The sequence below is a fragment of the Hippopotamus amphibius genome, chromosome 14 (genome assembly GCF_030028045.1).
Source record: "Hippopotamus amphibius kiboko isolate mHipAmp2 chromosome 14, mHipAmp2.hap2, whole genome shotgun sequence".
NCBI classification, from domain to species: domain Eukaryota; kingdom Metazoa; phylum Chordata; class Mammalia; order Artiodactyla; family Hippopotamidae; genus Hippopotamus; species Hippopotamus amphibius.
Genome location: NC_080199.1, coordinates 415,350 through 432,376, shown reverse-complemented (window position 1 = coordinate 432,376; position 17,027 = coordinate 415,350). Strand labels below are relative to the sequence as shown.

The 17,027-nt window shown below is 65.0% G+C and overlaps 1 protein-coding gene across 1 annotated transcript in view; it reads left to right on the top strand.

Moving 5' to 3' along the window:
* Nucleotides 1-16,464, top strand: part of TMEM255B (transmembrane protein 255B) — a 30,626-nt gene extending 14,162 nt beyond the window's left edge. Inside the window, exons 4-9 of the mRNA XM_057707935.1 lie at nucleotides 1,519-1,608; nucleotides 5,855-5,935; nucleotides 7,159-7,244; nucleotides 8,555-8,714; nucleotides 11,794-11,937; nucleotides 16,297-16,464. Of these exons, the coding sequence (XP_057563918.1) occupies nucleotides 1,519-1,608; nucleotides 5,855-5,935; nucleotides 7,159-7,244; nucleotides 8,555-8,714; nucleotides 11,794-11,937; nucleotides 16,297-16,464 (729 nt within the window). The remainder of the gene's footprint in view (nucleotides 1-1,518; nucleotides 1,609-5,854; nucleotides 5,936-7,158; nucleotides 7,245-8,554; nucleotides 8,715-11,793; nucleotides 11,938-16,296) is intronic.
* Nucleotides 16,465-17,027: the final 563 nt, after the last annotated feature.

Here is a 17,027-nt window from a genome sequence, read left to right as displayed (position 1 = left end):
CGTGGCTCCCCCGGGGGGTCCCCAAGAGCCCTGTGATTCCTTTCCTCCCAAATGTCAGGGGTGTCCGGCGGGGGAAGGGCCGAGGACGGCGGCCGGGGTCATCGCACGCGCACTTGCACCCGCGCCCGCGGCACCTGGGCAGCGGGGGTGCCAGCCGCACCTGCAGGGCGTGCATCCGGAACATGGATGAGTCGGCCACACGGCTCCTCCCCTGGGTGGGGACACAGGACCGAGGGGTGAGCGGCGCGGAGACCCCCGAGGCGCTGGGTGACGGCGCTGATGTGCAGTGTCAGGGCACAGGTTCCGCTTGGCAGCGACGCGTGGGGCGGGGCCTCGGGCCTGGGGGCTGCGAGCAGGGAGCGGGCCGCCCTTCACCCGGGGCTGCCTCGCTGGCCCTCCTGCCCCCTCCTGTCCCCTCGAGTAGCCGCTGGGAGCCTCAGGTCAAAGCTGCCGTCAAAGTTCTGGGCTGTCAGAGCAGCCCACGTTTCACGCCAGTCCCTGTGTTTTGTTGAAGAAACGAATACCCCGGTTTGACAAGGGCAGGAGGGGGAGGCCGTGCGGTCAGTAGCCAGGGAGCCCGACGTGGCCCCGGGGGAGAAGCCTCCACGGGACGTGGCGGGGCAGCTTCTGGCCGAGGTCTCCAGGCTGAGGACACGACGCCTGCACGCATGCATCGCGCCCCTGTTTGCAGCTTTTTTTTTCACAAGGTCCGGGTTAGAAATTACTGTCCACACCTTGTAGGACAGAGTCCACACGTCGTGGGTTGTGGCTGCCGGGAGGGGTCCTGGCATGGTTCGCAGGGTTGACAGTCAGCGACTCCAACAGGAGGACATACAGGAGTTTTTGTACCACGTTTGCTATTTGTTTTGGTAAACCTGAAATTGTTTCACAAGTAAGAGAAAAATTTTTAAAGAAATGGCCAACATGAGACGTGAGAACAGGTTCTCAGCCTCAGTAACGACAGGGAAGTGGCCGCGGGGTGATCGTGAGAGCGCGGGACTGGGAGATGAACGGTGGGCATTGTCCTTCGGGGCGCTGGGGGGCGGGGGGGGGTCAGGCCGTTGGTTGGGGGGAACGCACGTGCCCTCAGATTCCGACGACATGCAGAGACCATGTCCCATTGGCAAGCGTGGGTCCCCGTGTGCAGAAACACGTGTGTGAGCCCGGACTTTTATATAGAACGTAATTAGGGTCTTTGCAGCAGAGCTTGTAATAGCAAGAAACTGCAAACCGTTTAAATACCCTGGGAGGCCCCGATTGTCCACGAGGCTGGGCGGAGGGGCCACAGCTCCCCGTCCACGAGCCCCTGGCCCTGACCCTGCGGGACCAACAGAGCAGCCAGGATGGGCCTCGCTGGACGGGCTCGGGCCTGGGCGCGTCCTGGCTGGCCTGGGGGATGCCCTGCGAGGCCGCGGTGGGGCAGGGGGCCCTGCCGGGCAGCTGCGGGGTCTGGGGGCTCGAGCGGGTGGGCGCGGGGACAGTTTCGCGTGAGACTGAGCCTCTCCTGTCTGCCTGCAGCTGGCGGCGGCCATCGTGTTCCTGGGCCTCGGCGTGGCGGCCGCCTTCTGCTGCGCCATTGTGGACGGCGTGTTCGCCGCGCGTCACATCGTGAGTTCATCCCCGTCTCCTCACTCTGCTCTCAGTTGCTCTGTGCGTTTAAGAAATCTTCAAAAATTCGGTTTCCTTTTGCAGAACACAGCTCGGTGGCCTTCATGGCCTGTGTCCCCCCGTGTTGGCCCGTTGCTGTCTTTCCTCCCGTCCTTGCATCGTTTCCCCCAAAACTGACCCAACACCCCTCCCACCCACCACGTCTTTGGAACCAAAGTCGGAGCTTCCCACCCCCTCCTCTGGCCTCTCGTTAATCAACAGGATGAAATACATCCCGGACCCACCGCCCCACAATTTCCCAGGCTCTTAGCTCAAATACACGTCTTGGGAGACGGAGGCAGACCCTCCTTGCTGGGCGCTGTGCCCCTGAGGTCCCTCTGCCCCCATCGTCCTAATGGTGGGGAAGCCTGGAGTGGACAAGCCGCACTGGGCGCTCGAGCTTTGGAACCGTGGGGTGGTGGCCGGGACCTGCGCAGAAGGAAGGGACTGGGTGCCCCTGCTCTGTCCACCCACAGTGGCCCTGACCCGGCACCCTGCCTGGGCCGGGAGGGACCCGTCGGCCTTTCTCTGTGGCCCCGGTCGGGGCTGCGACACGAGCTCAGGCCATGCGTGCGCTTGCTCACGCTGATTCACAGTGAACGCGAGTGTTTGTATGTTGGTGAACGTCCTTAGGTTATAAAACGTGGTTACCCCCGGCACGGGCGGTCACCTGAGGCTGAGCTTTAGTCGCTAGTGTTGGGACGATTCGGTCAGTTTGGAATTATTTCCAAATAAAAGGCTTAAAAAATTGCTGGCACCGGGGATCCTTACAGATGCCTCTCCAGGAGAGGCGAAGGCAGGGAAGGTGCAGGTGTACCCTCCTGGCCGGCTTTTGGAATAAAGCTGCGGGTACCGTTGGTCCCAGCCGCCCTGACGGGTCAGCCTCCCTCAAGCCTCAGGTGTGATGCACACCCCTTCTGGGGTGTAGGGTCTGAAGCCCAGCCCCCGCGTCCCTGCGCTTTTCTGTCTTTGTTCCCTAGACGGGTTCGCAGCTTTCTCTGGCTGCACGTGGCCGCTGTGCCCAGGACTGGCCCATCCCCTCCAAGCTGGGCCTGCCGACCAGTGACTTGGACGTGAACAGAGGGCCAAGTTTCCAGGTTGAAAACACACAGCCTGAGGCCGCAGGGAGGTGGCTGTGGTTGAACTACGGAAAATCAATTAAAAATACCCTTTTCTGCAGCTCATAACTGGCTTCCAGCACTTGCTGAAATGACAGCTTTAGGATGCCCGCAACGGGGATAGACACATGTGGGGAGGGCGCCCCGCGGGCAGGCGAGCTGGCACCCGCCCTGCTGTGGACGTGTCGGGTGTGATGGAGAGACGAGCCCCCGGCCCCGCGTCTCGGGTGCTGCAGGGGGGCACTGGCGGGGCCGGGAAGCCCTTGTGAGCGTCCTGGACAAGCGCGTCCTCAGGGGCCGTGCGCCTGTGCCCGCCGGCGCGCTGCCCTTTCTGGTAAATTCCAGCCCCTGGGCTCAGTCTGCGTCCGGACCAGGCCCTGCTTTCACGGGTTCCCTCCCTTCTGCCTGTAACTGCCGGGGCAGAGGAGGAGGGGGAGGGCCTGGGTCTGGCAGGCAGTTTTGGGGAACCCTGTCCTCCTGGGGGTAGCGGAGGTGGGGTCCTGGCCGTGTGGGCGGCTTTCGTGGGCCTCAGCACCCTCGGCCGTCCCTTCAGACCCACCGGTTTCTGGGTGGAAGACCTCCCCGTTCTCCTGCAGGAGCGAGAACGGGTCCGCCTTGTTTCAGGGCCGCCCAGGATGCCAGGCGACACCCCTGCAGGCCAGGAGTCACACTCCCCAGGCGCCCCTTCCCAGCTCCAGAGCCAGGAGGCATCCTGGCAGGAGACCTCAGCCTGGGCAGACGGGCCGCCGTGTTGCCCCAGCGCTTCTACCGAGTGGCCGCTCGGGGCACCCACACCGGGTGCGATGTCCTCCTGCCTCCAGGCTGGTCCTGTTCCTGCGTTAGTCTCTCAGCCACGGACCGGGCCCCATCTGTGGACCGGGGGCCACGGGCCTCTCTGGAAGGGCCAGGGACCTGAATGTTAGGCTGTGGCCACATGGCCTGTGTCACGGCTCTGCTGTCACAGCACAAAAGCAGCCACAGACGACGCGCAAACGTCCTGATGAGCCTTTATTTGCAGGATGAGGTGAGGGTCCAGGCTTGGCCCGAGGGCCGTGGTTCCCCGATGGGGGTCTTCGCTGAGCTTTAGTGACTGCAGTCTGGTGACCGGCGTGCGGGTGCCTCAGTGTTGGTTGCTGTGCCACGTCCTGAGCCACGAGGGCGCCACGCTGGGCTCTCTCCAGCCCCGCAGGAGAGCACAGTTATCCCTGGAGGACGGTGACGTCCTGTTTCATCACAAATTCAAAAACTAAGTTTGTGTGATTCACCTAGGGCCGAAATAGGTTACAGTTTTATGTAACGCAGACTAGTAACAATTATTTCACCGATCGAATCATAAAGATTAGACAGACAGGGAAAGCACAGCCTCTGTGTTAGGACCAGGATTCACTAAAACGTCCAAGATGTGCACCACGTCTCCATCGCTGTGGGCGGCACGTGCCCAGGTCCACAACCCCCAGCGCGGTGGTGTCTGGAGGCCGGGCCTCTGGGGGGTGACGAGGGTGAGATGACGTCACGGGGATCAGCGTCCTCAGCGCAGGTGGCAGACGGCGAGGAGGCGGCCCCACGAGGCAGGAGGAGCACCCCCAGACCCGGCCGTGCCGGCGCCCTGACCCTGGACTCCGGCCTCCGGGCTCTGAGAAGCACCCGTCTGGTGTTGAAGCCGCCCGTCCGTGGTGGCCGTCACGGCGGCCGGGGCAGACGGACCTGTGGCGGCCCGTCTGCACGCCCACCCGGGGAGAGGGCGCGAGGGCGACCTCTGGGCACCGTGAACCCGGACCCTTTCGGCCGGGGGTTCCCCCCGTAGCGTCTAAAGGCATGTCTTCCCGACTGCAGGCGTGAGGAGGGACGGGATGTGACCCTGAAGCTCGTCACCGCAGGTGGGCGCCCCCACACGGAGGGTGCGCCGGGCCGCAGGGGCTGACTGAGGCCGGGCGGGGACCGCACCTGGGAAGGGGCGGGAGGGGCAGGACCTGGCGGGCGCTGGCAGAGGGACCCCCACGGCCGGCCTGGCCCCTCGCGGTCAGGCCTGAGCTGGGCGGAGCGTGGCGGCCCCGCCGGCCTCCCCGGCCCGGGTCCCACAGCCCCGTCCAGCGCCTCCCGCGCTCCACGTGTGTCTCCCGCCGGCTCGGCCGCTGCCTGGACGAAGGGCCGCGTGACCGTCCGCCGCTGTCGCCAGCGTCACGGGTCGGAAGTAGGAACGCCTTGAGAAATACGCCCGACCGCGTATAAACGCTAGATGCAGGTGTGGGGACCTGGACTCCTGATGTACAGGTCAGGCTGGGCAGCTTCGCGGCGTTCCCCGTGCGCCCGCGCTGTGCCCTGCCGTGCAGATGAAAAGCGCGTCGTGACGGCCCGCTTGCTGGTCTCTCTCCTTCACGGATGCCCTCGCGGATGCCCTCGCGGCAGGAACGTGTCTCACCCAGTGCCCTGTGGCTTGGCACCGTCTGCCCCACGAATACCGGGCACAGACGCGGGGATGGATAGTTGGATAGGCCCGTAGGGGAGCGTATGCGCGGGTGGTTGGTGAGGGGACGGACGCGTGGAGGGAGGGGGATGGACGGATGTGGACGGACGGACGGACGGATGGTGGATTTGATGCGCGGACGGACGGGTGGGTGGAGGCGTGGAGAGGTGAATAAAGGGTGGATACAGAGGTGATTGAGTCGTTAAGTCCTCAGATGCGTGACTGGCTGGCTGGCTGGCTGAGTGAATGAGGCTGAAATCCACCTCGCTCCCTTCCTCGTGGAAAAATTGTTCTGCTTTTAGGGAAAGGGGCAGGAGCACGGGGCCTCCTCGTCGAGACGTGCAGGGGTGCACGAGCACCTCCCTCAGCTGCCCCGCGAGGACCGACGGGGCAGCCGTGTTCCCGGCCGGCAGGGACGGGGCCTGACCCCGCCTCCTGGGTGAGCGGCCTGGCGGCCCGGGGTCAGCCGGGGTGTCCGTGCTCCTCGTCCTCCCGGGAGGCTCCCGCTGGCCGTGGCCTCTCTCCTTTGGGCTCAGCGCCTGTGGCGACAGGTCTGAAACCACCTCTGGTCACTCCTGATGTGGGGGTGAAACCGTCCCCTTCCGCTGTGTTTCTTGGTCTCCAGGAGCCCAGGCCCCTCGCCGCGGGCAGGTGCCAGTTCTACTCCAGTGGGGTCGGCTACCTGCACGACGTCTACCAGACGGAGGTGAGTGCCGGCGCCGTCCCGTCTGCTAACCCGCGGCCCCGCCCAGGGGTCCGTGTCCCCGGTCCAGATGTGACTGTTCCGGCCCCCGGGCGCCCCTGCCACGTCTTCACCCCGTGCCTGGCGAGGTGTCCCGGCCTTGTCCTCACGTGAGAGAGGACAGAGACGCGTGTGAGCGCCGGGGCAGGTCAGGGGGCAGGGCCTGACCCCAGAGGTCCTCGGGGCCTCCCTGGGGCCCTGCCCCACTTTCGTGGCACCTCAGGCCACCCTTGGGCACGTGGCCTTTCTCTCAAGGTTCTGTGGGTAACTCCTGAAAGCCATCTGCATTGGGAATGGGAGGGCTTGAGCAGGGGTCGTGCAGAGGTTCATCTGGAAGCAGGGGAAGCAGCCCCGACAGGGCGGAGGCCAGAGGCACGCTGCTGGGCGCCGTGAAAGGGGGCCCGTGGGGCTCAGGCCTGGGGGGAGCTGGGCAGGGTCAGAGTCACAGGACAAGGAGCTGGAGGGGGCCCCACCTGGAGGGGTCCCCACCTGGAGGAATCCCCACCTGGAGAAATCCTGACCTGAAGGGTCCCCACCTGGAGGAGTCCCCACCTGGAGGAATCCCCACCTGGAGGAATCCCCACCTGGAGAAATCCCGACCTGAAGGGTCCCCACCTGGAGGAGTCCCCACCCGGAGGGGTCCCCACCTGGAGAAATCCCGACCTGAAGGGTCCCCACCTGGAGGAGTCCCTACCTGGAGGAGTCCCCACCTGGAGGAGTCCCCACCTGGAGGAATCCCCACCTGGAGAAATCCCGACCTGAAGGGTCCCCACCTGGAGGAGTCCCCACCCGGAGGGGTCCCCACCTGGAGAAATCCCGACCTGAAGGGTCCCCACCTGGAGGAATCCCCACCTGGAGGGGCCCCCACCTGGAGGAGTCCCCACCTGGAGGAATCCCCACCTGGAGGAATCCCCACCTGGAGGAGTCCCCACCTGAAGGGTCCCCACCTGGAGGCGCGGGGTGGAGCCCTCTCCCCCTCCAGTCCTCTCCCTCCCCCCGCAGGGAGGGCCCTATTGCCCCCGGCCCTGCCGCACCTGGACTGGGCAGAGGAAGGGGCGGACAGGAGCCGTGGGTGCAGGAGGGGCAGCTTGCTGGCTACCGGGGCAGAGTGGGGTCCCGGCCCATGGGGAAGCCCCTGCCCACTCCGGGGTGAGGACGGGGCACCTGACCGGCCTCTCTGCTCACAGGTCACCTGTCACTCCCTGAATGGCAGGTGCCAGCTGAAGGTGAAGAGCAACACCTGCTACTGCTGTGACCTCTACGACTGCCAGGGGTGAGTGGCGGGGCCCCGTGGCCGAGCCCCCCGTCCCTGGGCTCGTCTGTCCCTCCCTCCTGCCCCGCCCTGCCTCCCGGTCCTTGGATGCTGCACCCACACTCCACTCGGTCCTCAGACATTCACATGCGGCCGGGGCACGGGCTCCATCTCACAGGCGAGAAGCCGGGGGCCCTGCGGCGGGCTGTGACAGCACAGGTGGCCCCGTTTCTTCCTCACTGTCAGTGGGACGGAGTGGCTGGAGGGGGCTGGGGGCGGGCGGTCCCCTCCCGGCGGCTCAGGCTCTGCCCTCGATTCCCTGAGGACAGGCCTCGTGGGGGCAGGGGCTCCGGGATGTCCCAGAACCGTTCCCCCGGCCCCGACCTGCTGGGGAGCTGTCCAGCTCCTGGAGGTGAATCTCAGTCCCCGACTTTCCGACCCTCAGAGGCGTCCACGCTGGACACCCAGCCTCTGGTCGTCACAGGTGGGGTCTCCTCCCTCGGGGGTCTCCGCCTGCGGGCCTCTGTCCTGGGGTGGAGGTGGCAGCCGGCCCTGTGTCCCCCCTGCCGTCCCCCCCACGGCCCCCAGAAGAACTGCTGACGGTTCAGTCTGCGCAGCTTGTCACCTGTTGTTTGGATCGGCACGAGGTCCAAGCTCCTTACGTAGGGAATCTGAACCCTCGGCACGTTGTCTTTTAAATTCGGTGGTAACAGCTTGAACACCTGCATTAAAACCAGCAGGGAGTTTAGGGTTTGCTTCTTGGGGACCCCTCCCTGAATTGTTGAAAAATCCAGGGTGTGGGCTGCAACCCGCTTTCCCAGAGCAGGAGTTCACCTGATTTCCAACCTCGAGAGGAAGCAGCAGCTGTGTGGACCGGGCTGCCGGCAGCTCCTCGGGGCCCGGGCTCCCCAAGGCGGCGGTCCCGGGCCTGCGCAGACCCCACAGCCCAGGCCGCGGGCCGGCATGAACCCCCGGGGCCGCCCCGCGCCGTGTTCCCTGCCAGGTGGCTGGCAGCCTCTGCCCCCGCGGGCTCTGAGGGTGACCTGAGTCAGGGCTCCACTGGCCGGGCCTGTGTCTGGGGGGGTCTGTCCTGCTCAGAGGCCTGGCCCCCCCCCCCCCCCCCCCGGACACCAGGCTCCCGGGCACAGCCCCGCCCCCGTGGCCTCAGGGTCCCGGGCCGCTGGGCTCGCCTCCGCCACCAAAGGGGCCCTGGGCCCTCGCAGCAGAGCCCCGGGCCCGGCCCTTCCGGACGCAGCGCGCCCGCCCGCTCGCTCGGGTGCGGAGGTCGCCTCCCGGCAGGCGTGGGTGACGCTGAGGTCCCTCCCCCGCAGCGCCGAGCACTCGCCCACCTACTACGAGTTCGTGGACGTCCGCGGCTGCCAGGACGTCCTGCACCTGTACCGGCTGCTCTGGGCCTCTGTGGCGCTGAACGTCCTGGGGCTGTTCCTGGGCATTGCCACCGCGGCCGTCCTGGGGGCCTTCAAGGACATGGTGAGTAGCGCCCGCCCCGCGCTGCGCCACCCGCTCGTGGAGCCGCCAGCCGTGCTGACCACAGCCTCGCGCCACCTGCGCCCCGCCTCCCCGCGGCGCGCGCCCTCTGAGCCGGTCCAGGGAGCACGAGCCCAGCGGCAGAGACAGACGCCGGACCCGGCCTCTGATGGCCGCGTCCGCCCCTTCCCAGCCCTCTGCACACAGGAGGCAGGCACCTCTGAATCGTAGATCTGGGGCTCAGGCCGCGCGTTCCCAAAGTCACGTGGCTCCGGTGTGAGCCCCCGAGAAGGTGCTTTAGCGTCTGGGCAGGGACCGCTCCGCAGGGCCAGTGCCTGAGGCGGCCCCGCAAGTCTCTCCAGGGCACCATCCTCTCTGGGGCACCAGCCATTCCAAACCGTGTTCTCCGGTGGGGCCCAGACGGCACCTCCCACGACCTCTCCCTGCAGCTGCAGAGATGCTGTGTAAGGCCACAGACACCAAGAGAGCTCGCCCCGCCCGCAGACCAGCAGCCACCACCCGTCACCCAGTCTTAACGAGGTGGCAGTGCAGACGCGCGTGCAAACAAGCCCCCAGGCCAGAGCCCAGCCCCATCCGCAGCTCACGTGGCCGAGGGATGGCTTGTTACCGCTGCCCTGGGGACGCAGCCACCGGCCACGTTTCTTAGCCTCGCCTGCAGCCTCCCGGGATCTGTGCCACGTGTCTTAAGATTTCCTGACCCCAGACAGAGCCCAAGATGCCACGGGAGATCCTGGTGCCCCCACAGCCATCCCTTCCCTGGGCTCGCAACCTGGGCAGCGCAGACACCAGGCCCAGCTCCTGCCTGGTTGCGAGGTGTCTTTCCACGCGTGCACGGCGGGCATCCCGTCCTTCAGGGACGAGAGCTGCCTGCCCCAGGACGCCCGGGATCTGCAGGTCCCGCGGAGCGGTCTGTGGGGCCCTCGGTGGGGGCTTTTCCAGCTGTGGCCAGGTCAGAGTTTTCTCTCTCGGCAGATCTGTGAGGAGAGCGAGGTTAGATTTGGTGGACACACGGTGTGCCTGGTTCGGTCCAGCCCCTGCGAGCCCGGGTGGAGGCTGCTGGGCTGTCCCCAGTGATTGCGGTCATCCTGGGGGGTTCTCCAGGGGGGGCTCCTGTGCTCGTGAGTTTATAGGAAAACTGCTGGAGCTTCTCTTGGGAACCCAGTGATGCCCCAGACATGCCTCTCGTCGAGCAGGACACAGTCGTGCGTCAGCCCTGCTGTGGGCTGCGGACCGTCTCCTCCCTCGGCCCTTGGGGCTGTTGTCAGGAGGCGAGGCGATTCTGTAAAGTTTCACGCCTACGAGTAGATGCTGTTGTGAGTCAATGGATCTCATGATTTAAGAATTATCTTAAGGAGTGAAGACACGCCGCTCGCCACCCAGAGCTCCCGGCGCTCAGGGCTCCGGAGGGCAGGTCACAGACGGCGCGTCGCGAGGGGTGCCAGGCGGGCGGAGCGTGGAGTCTCGGGTCTGCAGAGGGCCTCCCGAGGTGGGGTTGCCCTGGTAACATGGCTGTGCTGACAGCCCAGCCTGGGTGGGGAGGGTCTGCGTTGGCCTCAGGTGTGAGAGCTGCAGGTGGACAGTCTTGCTGGCCTGGCGGGGGTCTCCTCGCTGTCACAGGGGCTCAGAGGTGAGAAGGTGCGTGAGAGGTCAGGGCGAGACCAGGCAGACGCAGGCAGCCAGGGCTGGGGGAGGGGCCTAGCACCCCCCGCAGAGTGGCCGTAGTTCCCCAGAGTGAGGCAGCCTCCAGGGAGACCACCCCTGCCACCCCGTCCTCCCCAGGCCCTGGAATGCTGAGCAAGGCCAGGCGGCTCCTTTCCAGCCCGCGACGACCTCCGGACCCTTGACCCGCCCCAGCCCTCTCGGCCCAAGCCCCCAGGCTGTTCCTTGGCCGGGAGGCCGTAGCCAGGCCTCTGCACCGTGGTGCTCTCTCCAGCCCCGGGGTTGCAGGTACCGGGTGGTACCAGGCCAGGTCGGGGCGCACACAGTCGGCACTCAGCTGTGCTTGGTCATGAAGAAGGCCTAATGGCGTCGAGGTGGCTGGGCTTGGGCCTTGCCTCGAGTTTCCCGTCCTGTCTCTGTTTCTGAGCGGCCTGTTCACTCCTTGGAGTTTGACCCCTGACATGCAGCCCAGAGCCCCTGGCGGGAAGGGACGGAGCACGGGCTCTGCAGGAGGGAAGGAGCTCGCGACGACCTTCCTCCGTCGTGGGCTGCCTGCGACCCTGGGGGCAGGGCGGCTGAGGCAGCTCTCTGCGCCCCCGCCGCCTCCTCTTGTCCAGCCTCCCTCTGCCCAGCCCGCTCCTCAGCACCCGGCTCTGACAGCTCCAGGGCGTGATGCGTCTCCAGACGCCCCGTCCGTGCTGTGTCAGCCCCTCCCTGGCTCCGCAGCGCCTGCCTCGGGGCGGTCAGGCAGGGTCCAGGTTCTGGCCTCTTAGGGAAGGATGCGCCCGGTCTGGGACGCCCCGAGCCCCCGTGGAGTGACGGGCGTCCCTCTGGGGAGGGGTCGGTGCCGCGGCGCATCCTCTCTGGCGGCCGCGTGCGAGGTCCGGGCCACGTCCTTCTTCCTGTCCAGAATCAGAGCCTCCCGTGAGCGGAGGAGGAGAGAGTTCAGGGAGTTTGGGAGGCTCTGGTCTTGGTTGGGCTTCTCCAGAAATCCCTGCGGCCAGAGTCCCTACCCCGATTGTGCCACCGGGAGCCCCTGTGGGGAGAGGGCCCCCCAACCAGAAACGGGGGCGTCTTTGGAGTCAGACCCCCCCTCGGAGACGCCCACAACACACGCTTCTGGAGCAGAGAGACGGGGTTTCCTTGCTTTTCCGAGAAACAAGCCCAAGAGGGCCTGGGCCTAGCTGGGCCCCTCGGTGTGTCCCGGGGCAAACCAACAGGAAGATGAAATGCAAATCTAAGCCCAGCTTTTGGGCTGTCGTTCTGGTTGGAGAGAGACGGGTGGGAGAACTCAGACTCTCCCTCGGGAGCTCCGTAGGACGGCGGCTGCCTTCCTGAGCGGCCGCCGGACAGGGCTGCACAGGGCGGGGCCCGGCTGACGTGTCTCTGTCCTCTGCGGCAGGTCCCTCTGTCCCAGCTCGCCTACGGCCCGTCTGCAGCACCTCAGGTCCTCTACAGCCCCGCCCAGCAGACCCTGGCCTGCACGGGCTTCTGCCTGGTGCCCCCGGCCATCCCCACCTGCTCGTCCTACCCGCTGCCCCTCCAGGTAGGCCGAGGTCCCCGGGCAGGGGCGGTGCTCACGTCCTGGGGAAGCCGTCCTCCAGGAAGCGCTGCTCGGGTGGGACACGGGGGTGGGGGGCTCCGGATGAAGGAGGAGAGGGCGGGGGTCTGTGGCTCCCCATCCCGACCGAGATGATGGAGTGCTGCAGCCTGTGTGGACCAGCAAGGGGGCTGAGAGATCTGAGGGGGGTGTGGGGGGTGACCCCAGGCCCCTCGCAGGACGTTGGGCGTCCCCGGGGGCATTTTGGATGTCCTAGATGCCGTGTGGCCCTAGTGACCCCGTCAGCCGTGTCTTTTGGGGCTTTGAGCTTTTCCAGCCCCCGACTGGGTCCCACGAAAGCTGGCTGCAGTTTCCTGGCCAGAGCGCCTGGGAGCATGCCCGCTGCCTGGCCCTGTGACGCGGCAGAGTCACTGAGTGGAGCACATGGGTTTGCTGACATCCAACCACACTTTAAGCCCAGAAGTGGCAAGTGCATAGGCTTCACCCTCGTACAAGCCTGGTGGCCTTGGGGCCGCTGTGGGAAGGGGTGTGGGGGGAGGGGGCGAAGGCGTGTTCCTAGGGCAGCATCTCTGCCCCACCCCAGCTGCCAGCACACCTCCGTCACGATGACCACAACATCCCCAGCTGTTGCCCCGTGTCCTCGGGGGGCAGAGGTGAGCACCTCTGGTCCAGACAACCTGCCTCGGCCTCCGTTTTGGGGGGGGTGTTGGTGGGTGCCTTGCACATCCTGTGGTCTGGATCAATGACAACAGCCCCCAACACATTCTGGGAAGTTCACAGAATTAGGATCCAGGAGGGGCTGTATCTCTGTGCGTGGGCGGGGGGCGGGGCGCTGTGGGTGGATGGGGCTGTTTGCTGTGAGGTCACACATCTTCATTTCTTGCTGGGGGGCCCAGCCCCTGATGAGTGACATCGGCAGGACGTGAGACCTTCTCAGGACCGGTGGCTGTTTAGGACAGGTGTGTGCGTCCTACCTGCTCAGGACCGTCTGGGACAGAGACCATGGCCAGACTTGAGGAGGGGCCGAGGGGAGCGTGGCGTCCACCTCCACGGCGCCTGCTGAGGCAGAGGAGCCCGCAGACCGGCCCAGCTGGCCGCCCGGGGCTGCACCACCTGCGTCAGGGAGGTCCGCGGCGGCCTCCCCAGCCTGACGGCTCACGGGGCTGGCAGCGCGTGTGGGCTCCCTGCACCCCGGCGCGCGGCGGGCTGGGGACGCCTGCAGCCTCCGTCCTGCCCGGCACAGGCCAGCTGGGCGCGCGTTCAGGGGCGATGTCACCTCCCCGTGGAGACGTGAGACCCTCCTCTCCGTGCCCGGCTCTCTCCACTTGCCCTGAAAATGAAGCTGGTGGCCGTGCGTCCAGGGCGCTGGGGGCCTTGGAATTCCCAGAGGGGCACGGGACACAGACTGGCGCCACACCCGGCTCCGAGGAGCGGTGGCCGCCGGGCTGTGCTGTGGGAGACAAGGGGCAACCCCTTCGCCGCCCCACCCGTCTGAGTGGGACCTGTGGGCTGAGTCCCGCGTTCGGGAGAGGCCCCCCATGGCTAAGACGTGGAACGGAGTGAGTTATCCGAGGGTCAGGAGGTGAGCTGGTGGCTGGTAACCCCTGGCAGCATCACTCCTGAGGCTGAGCGTCAGCTTCCCCAGCGCCCAGGTGGCCACACTTGGCACACCTTGCCTTCCCCGGGAGCATTCCCTGCACCCCACCTCTAGGGCACTCTCCCTGGTCCCCATCACGGGGAGGACCACATCCTCCGGGCCGTGGCCTATGTCCTGGAGGCTCTGCTCTGCCTCCTCATCTTCTTAGTTTGCCAGACCCAGACGTGAGACCCACAGCTGGAGGGAGGCTGGACCCACGGCTGCTTGGTGACCTTCGGTGTCAGACACCAGCGTGGAAATGCCCGGGTGCCGAGGAGCCGGCACGACCGGGGGTGGCTGGCTTGCATTCTCCCGGCGTCCACCCGAGGCCCCGTAGGTGCGCCTGCACCGGGCGACGGCGGGCAGCTCTGGGACCCAGCTGGAGGCAGAGGGGATCCCTGCGGGGCCCTTCCTCCTGGCTGGGCGACATTTGGCTGGTTTGACATCAGCTTCCTGCAGGCTTGGCTGTCGGGAGGACCCGGGGAGAACAGCACCTCATCCCGGGCGCCCGCTGCCCTGGGTCCTGACCTGGGGCCCTGCCTTGCCCTGGGGCACTGGCGGGCGTCCTGCTCCTGTTCCCTCAGGAGACAGGGCTGGAGGGTGCGGGCACGGTCACCACCTGCGCTGGTGCTGGTGGATGGACCGCACGGTTCTGGTGTCGTATTCCATCCTCATCCACGTTCGGGCCTCTGGCGTCTCACAAACAGCAGGTGCTCCCAATTCTCCCTCCCAGGGGAGGCCTGGGCTCCGCCCGCCAGGCCCTAATCAGCTTTTAGCACCAGCACACGGTAGGAGTGGAATTACATACACATCAATAATTAGATTTTGAGATGACAAATCAGTGATGCTGTGTGTGTCTCACCAGGAGGAAAACGACAGATTAATGCTCCTGCCTCTGTTCCCAGCGGAGGAGGAAAGGGAGGTTTCAAGTGCCCTGTCCAGTCACGAGCAGCAGAAAACACTCCCACATAACAGACGGAGTGAACAGCTGTTGGGGGCTGTTTTGAGCAGTTGGTCAAAAGGAAAATCATCTTAGAAGGGACCACCTTCCTTGCTACCAGGGCTGCCTGGTCAGGAAGTGCAGGAACAAGGACATGCTGAGAATTAACTCACACGCTGTAACTGAGGGACTTTTTGTCTGCCCCCCTGATGGGATCACCTGTGTGGACAGAGCCTGGTTTCCTCCCTGGTTCCTGGTGGTTTCCTCCGTGGTTCCTGGTGGTTTCCTCCCTGGTTCCTGGTGGTTTCCTCCCTGATTCCTGGTGGTTTCCTGCCTGGTTCCTGGTGGTTTACCCTGTGGTTCCTGGCGGTTTACCCTGTGGTTCCTGGTGGCTTACTCCTGTGGTTCCTGGTGGTTTGCTCCGTGGTTCCTGGTGGTTTACTCCGTGGTGGGTGTGGTTTACTCCCGGGTTCTCTCAGCTGCTCATTTCTGGAGAAGAACTGAGCAGACACATGCATGGTGGGAGCTGGGGTCGCTGCAGACCTGAGCGGATGTTCTCTAGAGGTTTCCTTTGTCGCCTGAGGTCAGAAAGAAGTGTGAGTTTGAAAGAAAGAGAGCAACGGCGGTGGCCGGGGCCCAGCGCCCTGGGACCCTGAGAGCCCCAGCTGGTGGGGAAATTCTCCCTCAGAGCCCACGCTCCAGGCCCTGGGGGCCCTCGGAGGGTGTCCGGGGGGAGGGGCAGGCAGGCTGGCCTCCTGGGGCCCTGGGCACCTGACGGGCAGAGAGCAAGGAACTGCCCGGCCCCACCCAGACCAGAGCCCGCACACACCCACCTGTGTTCCATCACAGAAGGGGCTGCTTGCTTTATTTAATGTGGGTTTTAAGCAGGCATTTTTAACCCCTAGAAGTCAAGAAAAAAACAGAAAGAAATTTAAGAGGTTTGTTGGCAGGTGAAGAAAAACTGGAAGTTTTATTAATTTAAAATCCGTGCCATCCCCTAATGTTCTCTTTGCAGAATCACTTTTTGCATCTGTGCATATTAGTGTGGGTTCTCCCAAGAAACAGAACCAGCAGCGTGTGTGCACATAGTGGACATAGGCAGAGACATATTTATTTGTAGAGAGAGATGATGCAGATACAGAGATAAGGTGGAAAACTAGAGACAGAGGGAGAGGGCCGGAAGCCTGCAGCGGGGCTGCAGGTGGAGGCCCCGGGAAGAACTCAGTGAGTCTGGAGGCGGAACTCCCTCTCCCTCGGGGACCTCAGGCTTTTCCTCTTCGGCGATTGGACGAGGCCCACCCGCATCAGAGAGGGTGATCCGCTGACCCGCATGTTCATCACGGCTACAAAACAGCCTCAAAATGACATCCAGACGCTTTGAGCAAACATCTGGGCACTGTAGTCTCGCCAAGTTAACCACCATGCTGTGTGGAAAACATGGATGTTCTTGGATTTTTCCTTCACATATGAAGCGTTGAGTAAACGGAGGGTCCCAGACGCGCTGGGCAGCCTTTGTCTCGGACCGTGTTCACACGTCCGTGCGTCCCGGTGTCAGGAGGTCGCCGGCCACCCTCCCGAGGGCCAAGACGGGTGCCCAGCAGGCGAGAAGGGGGCCCAGCGGCTGGGAACACACGCTGACCGGGGAGCAGGTCCCACCTGGAGGGCCTGGGTCTGGGGGCCAAGCCCAGGGGGCTCTGAGGGGCGCTGGTGGCGCTGGGCACGTCCCGGCCTCCCGCGGGCTGAGGGGGCTTTCTCTCTTTGGTTGCAGTCCCCTGGCGGCTTCCCGGCCTTGCCTGGCTCTGACCTCTCCCTGCCTGAGGACGCGCAGCCTCCGTCCCAGCCCAGCGCCAGCTGCCGGCTCCCCCCCAACGCCGCCCCCATCTACGCCCCCACCCGCCTCCTCCCTGGGGAGAAGCCTCCCCCCTACGCACCGTGATGCAGAGGGCGGAGATGGAAAACTATCTTTGGTCTGTTAAAAAAAATAAACAGGAACAAAATTACAAAAAATAAAAAATAAATAAATAGTTACACATTAAAAAAAAAAAAAAATCAAAAAAGCAGCGTCTACAAACCCTGCTTCTGCGGCCGCCGGCCTCCTAGAGACGTCTGAGCTGACCTCCCCTCCCCGGCACATCTGGGCAAGAGAGACCAGAGCTGTGGCGGGGTCCCCCGGTGGCTGAGGCCACCTCGCCCCATGAGAAACCACACACCGCATTGTGCGAACATTCCCGCCAGGGCCCCCTGGCTCTGATATCATCACGTACAGAACAGCCCCGCTGTCCTGGTCAGTTGTCGTCGTCCCAGGGAGTGTGGCTGGAGCCCGTGTGAGGACTGCGTTCGAGGAGATGTGCTGCTTGTGTTCATGTGTGCCTGTCCCCAGGAGGTGGGGTCGCCACCCCCAGCGCTGGCCTCCTGGTGCGCCTTCGCTCTTGTGGAACGTCATCCCGGCTCAAATATAAGCGCTGTTTCTAAGGCCCACGAGCGGTCTGAGGTCTGCGT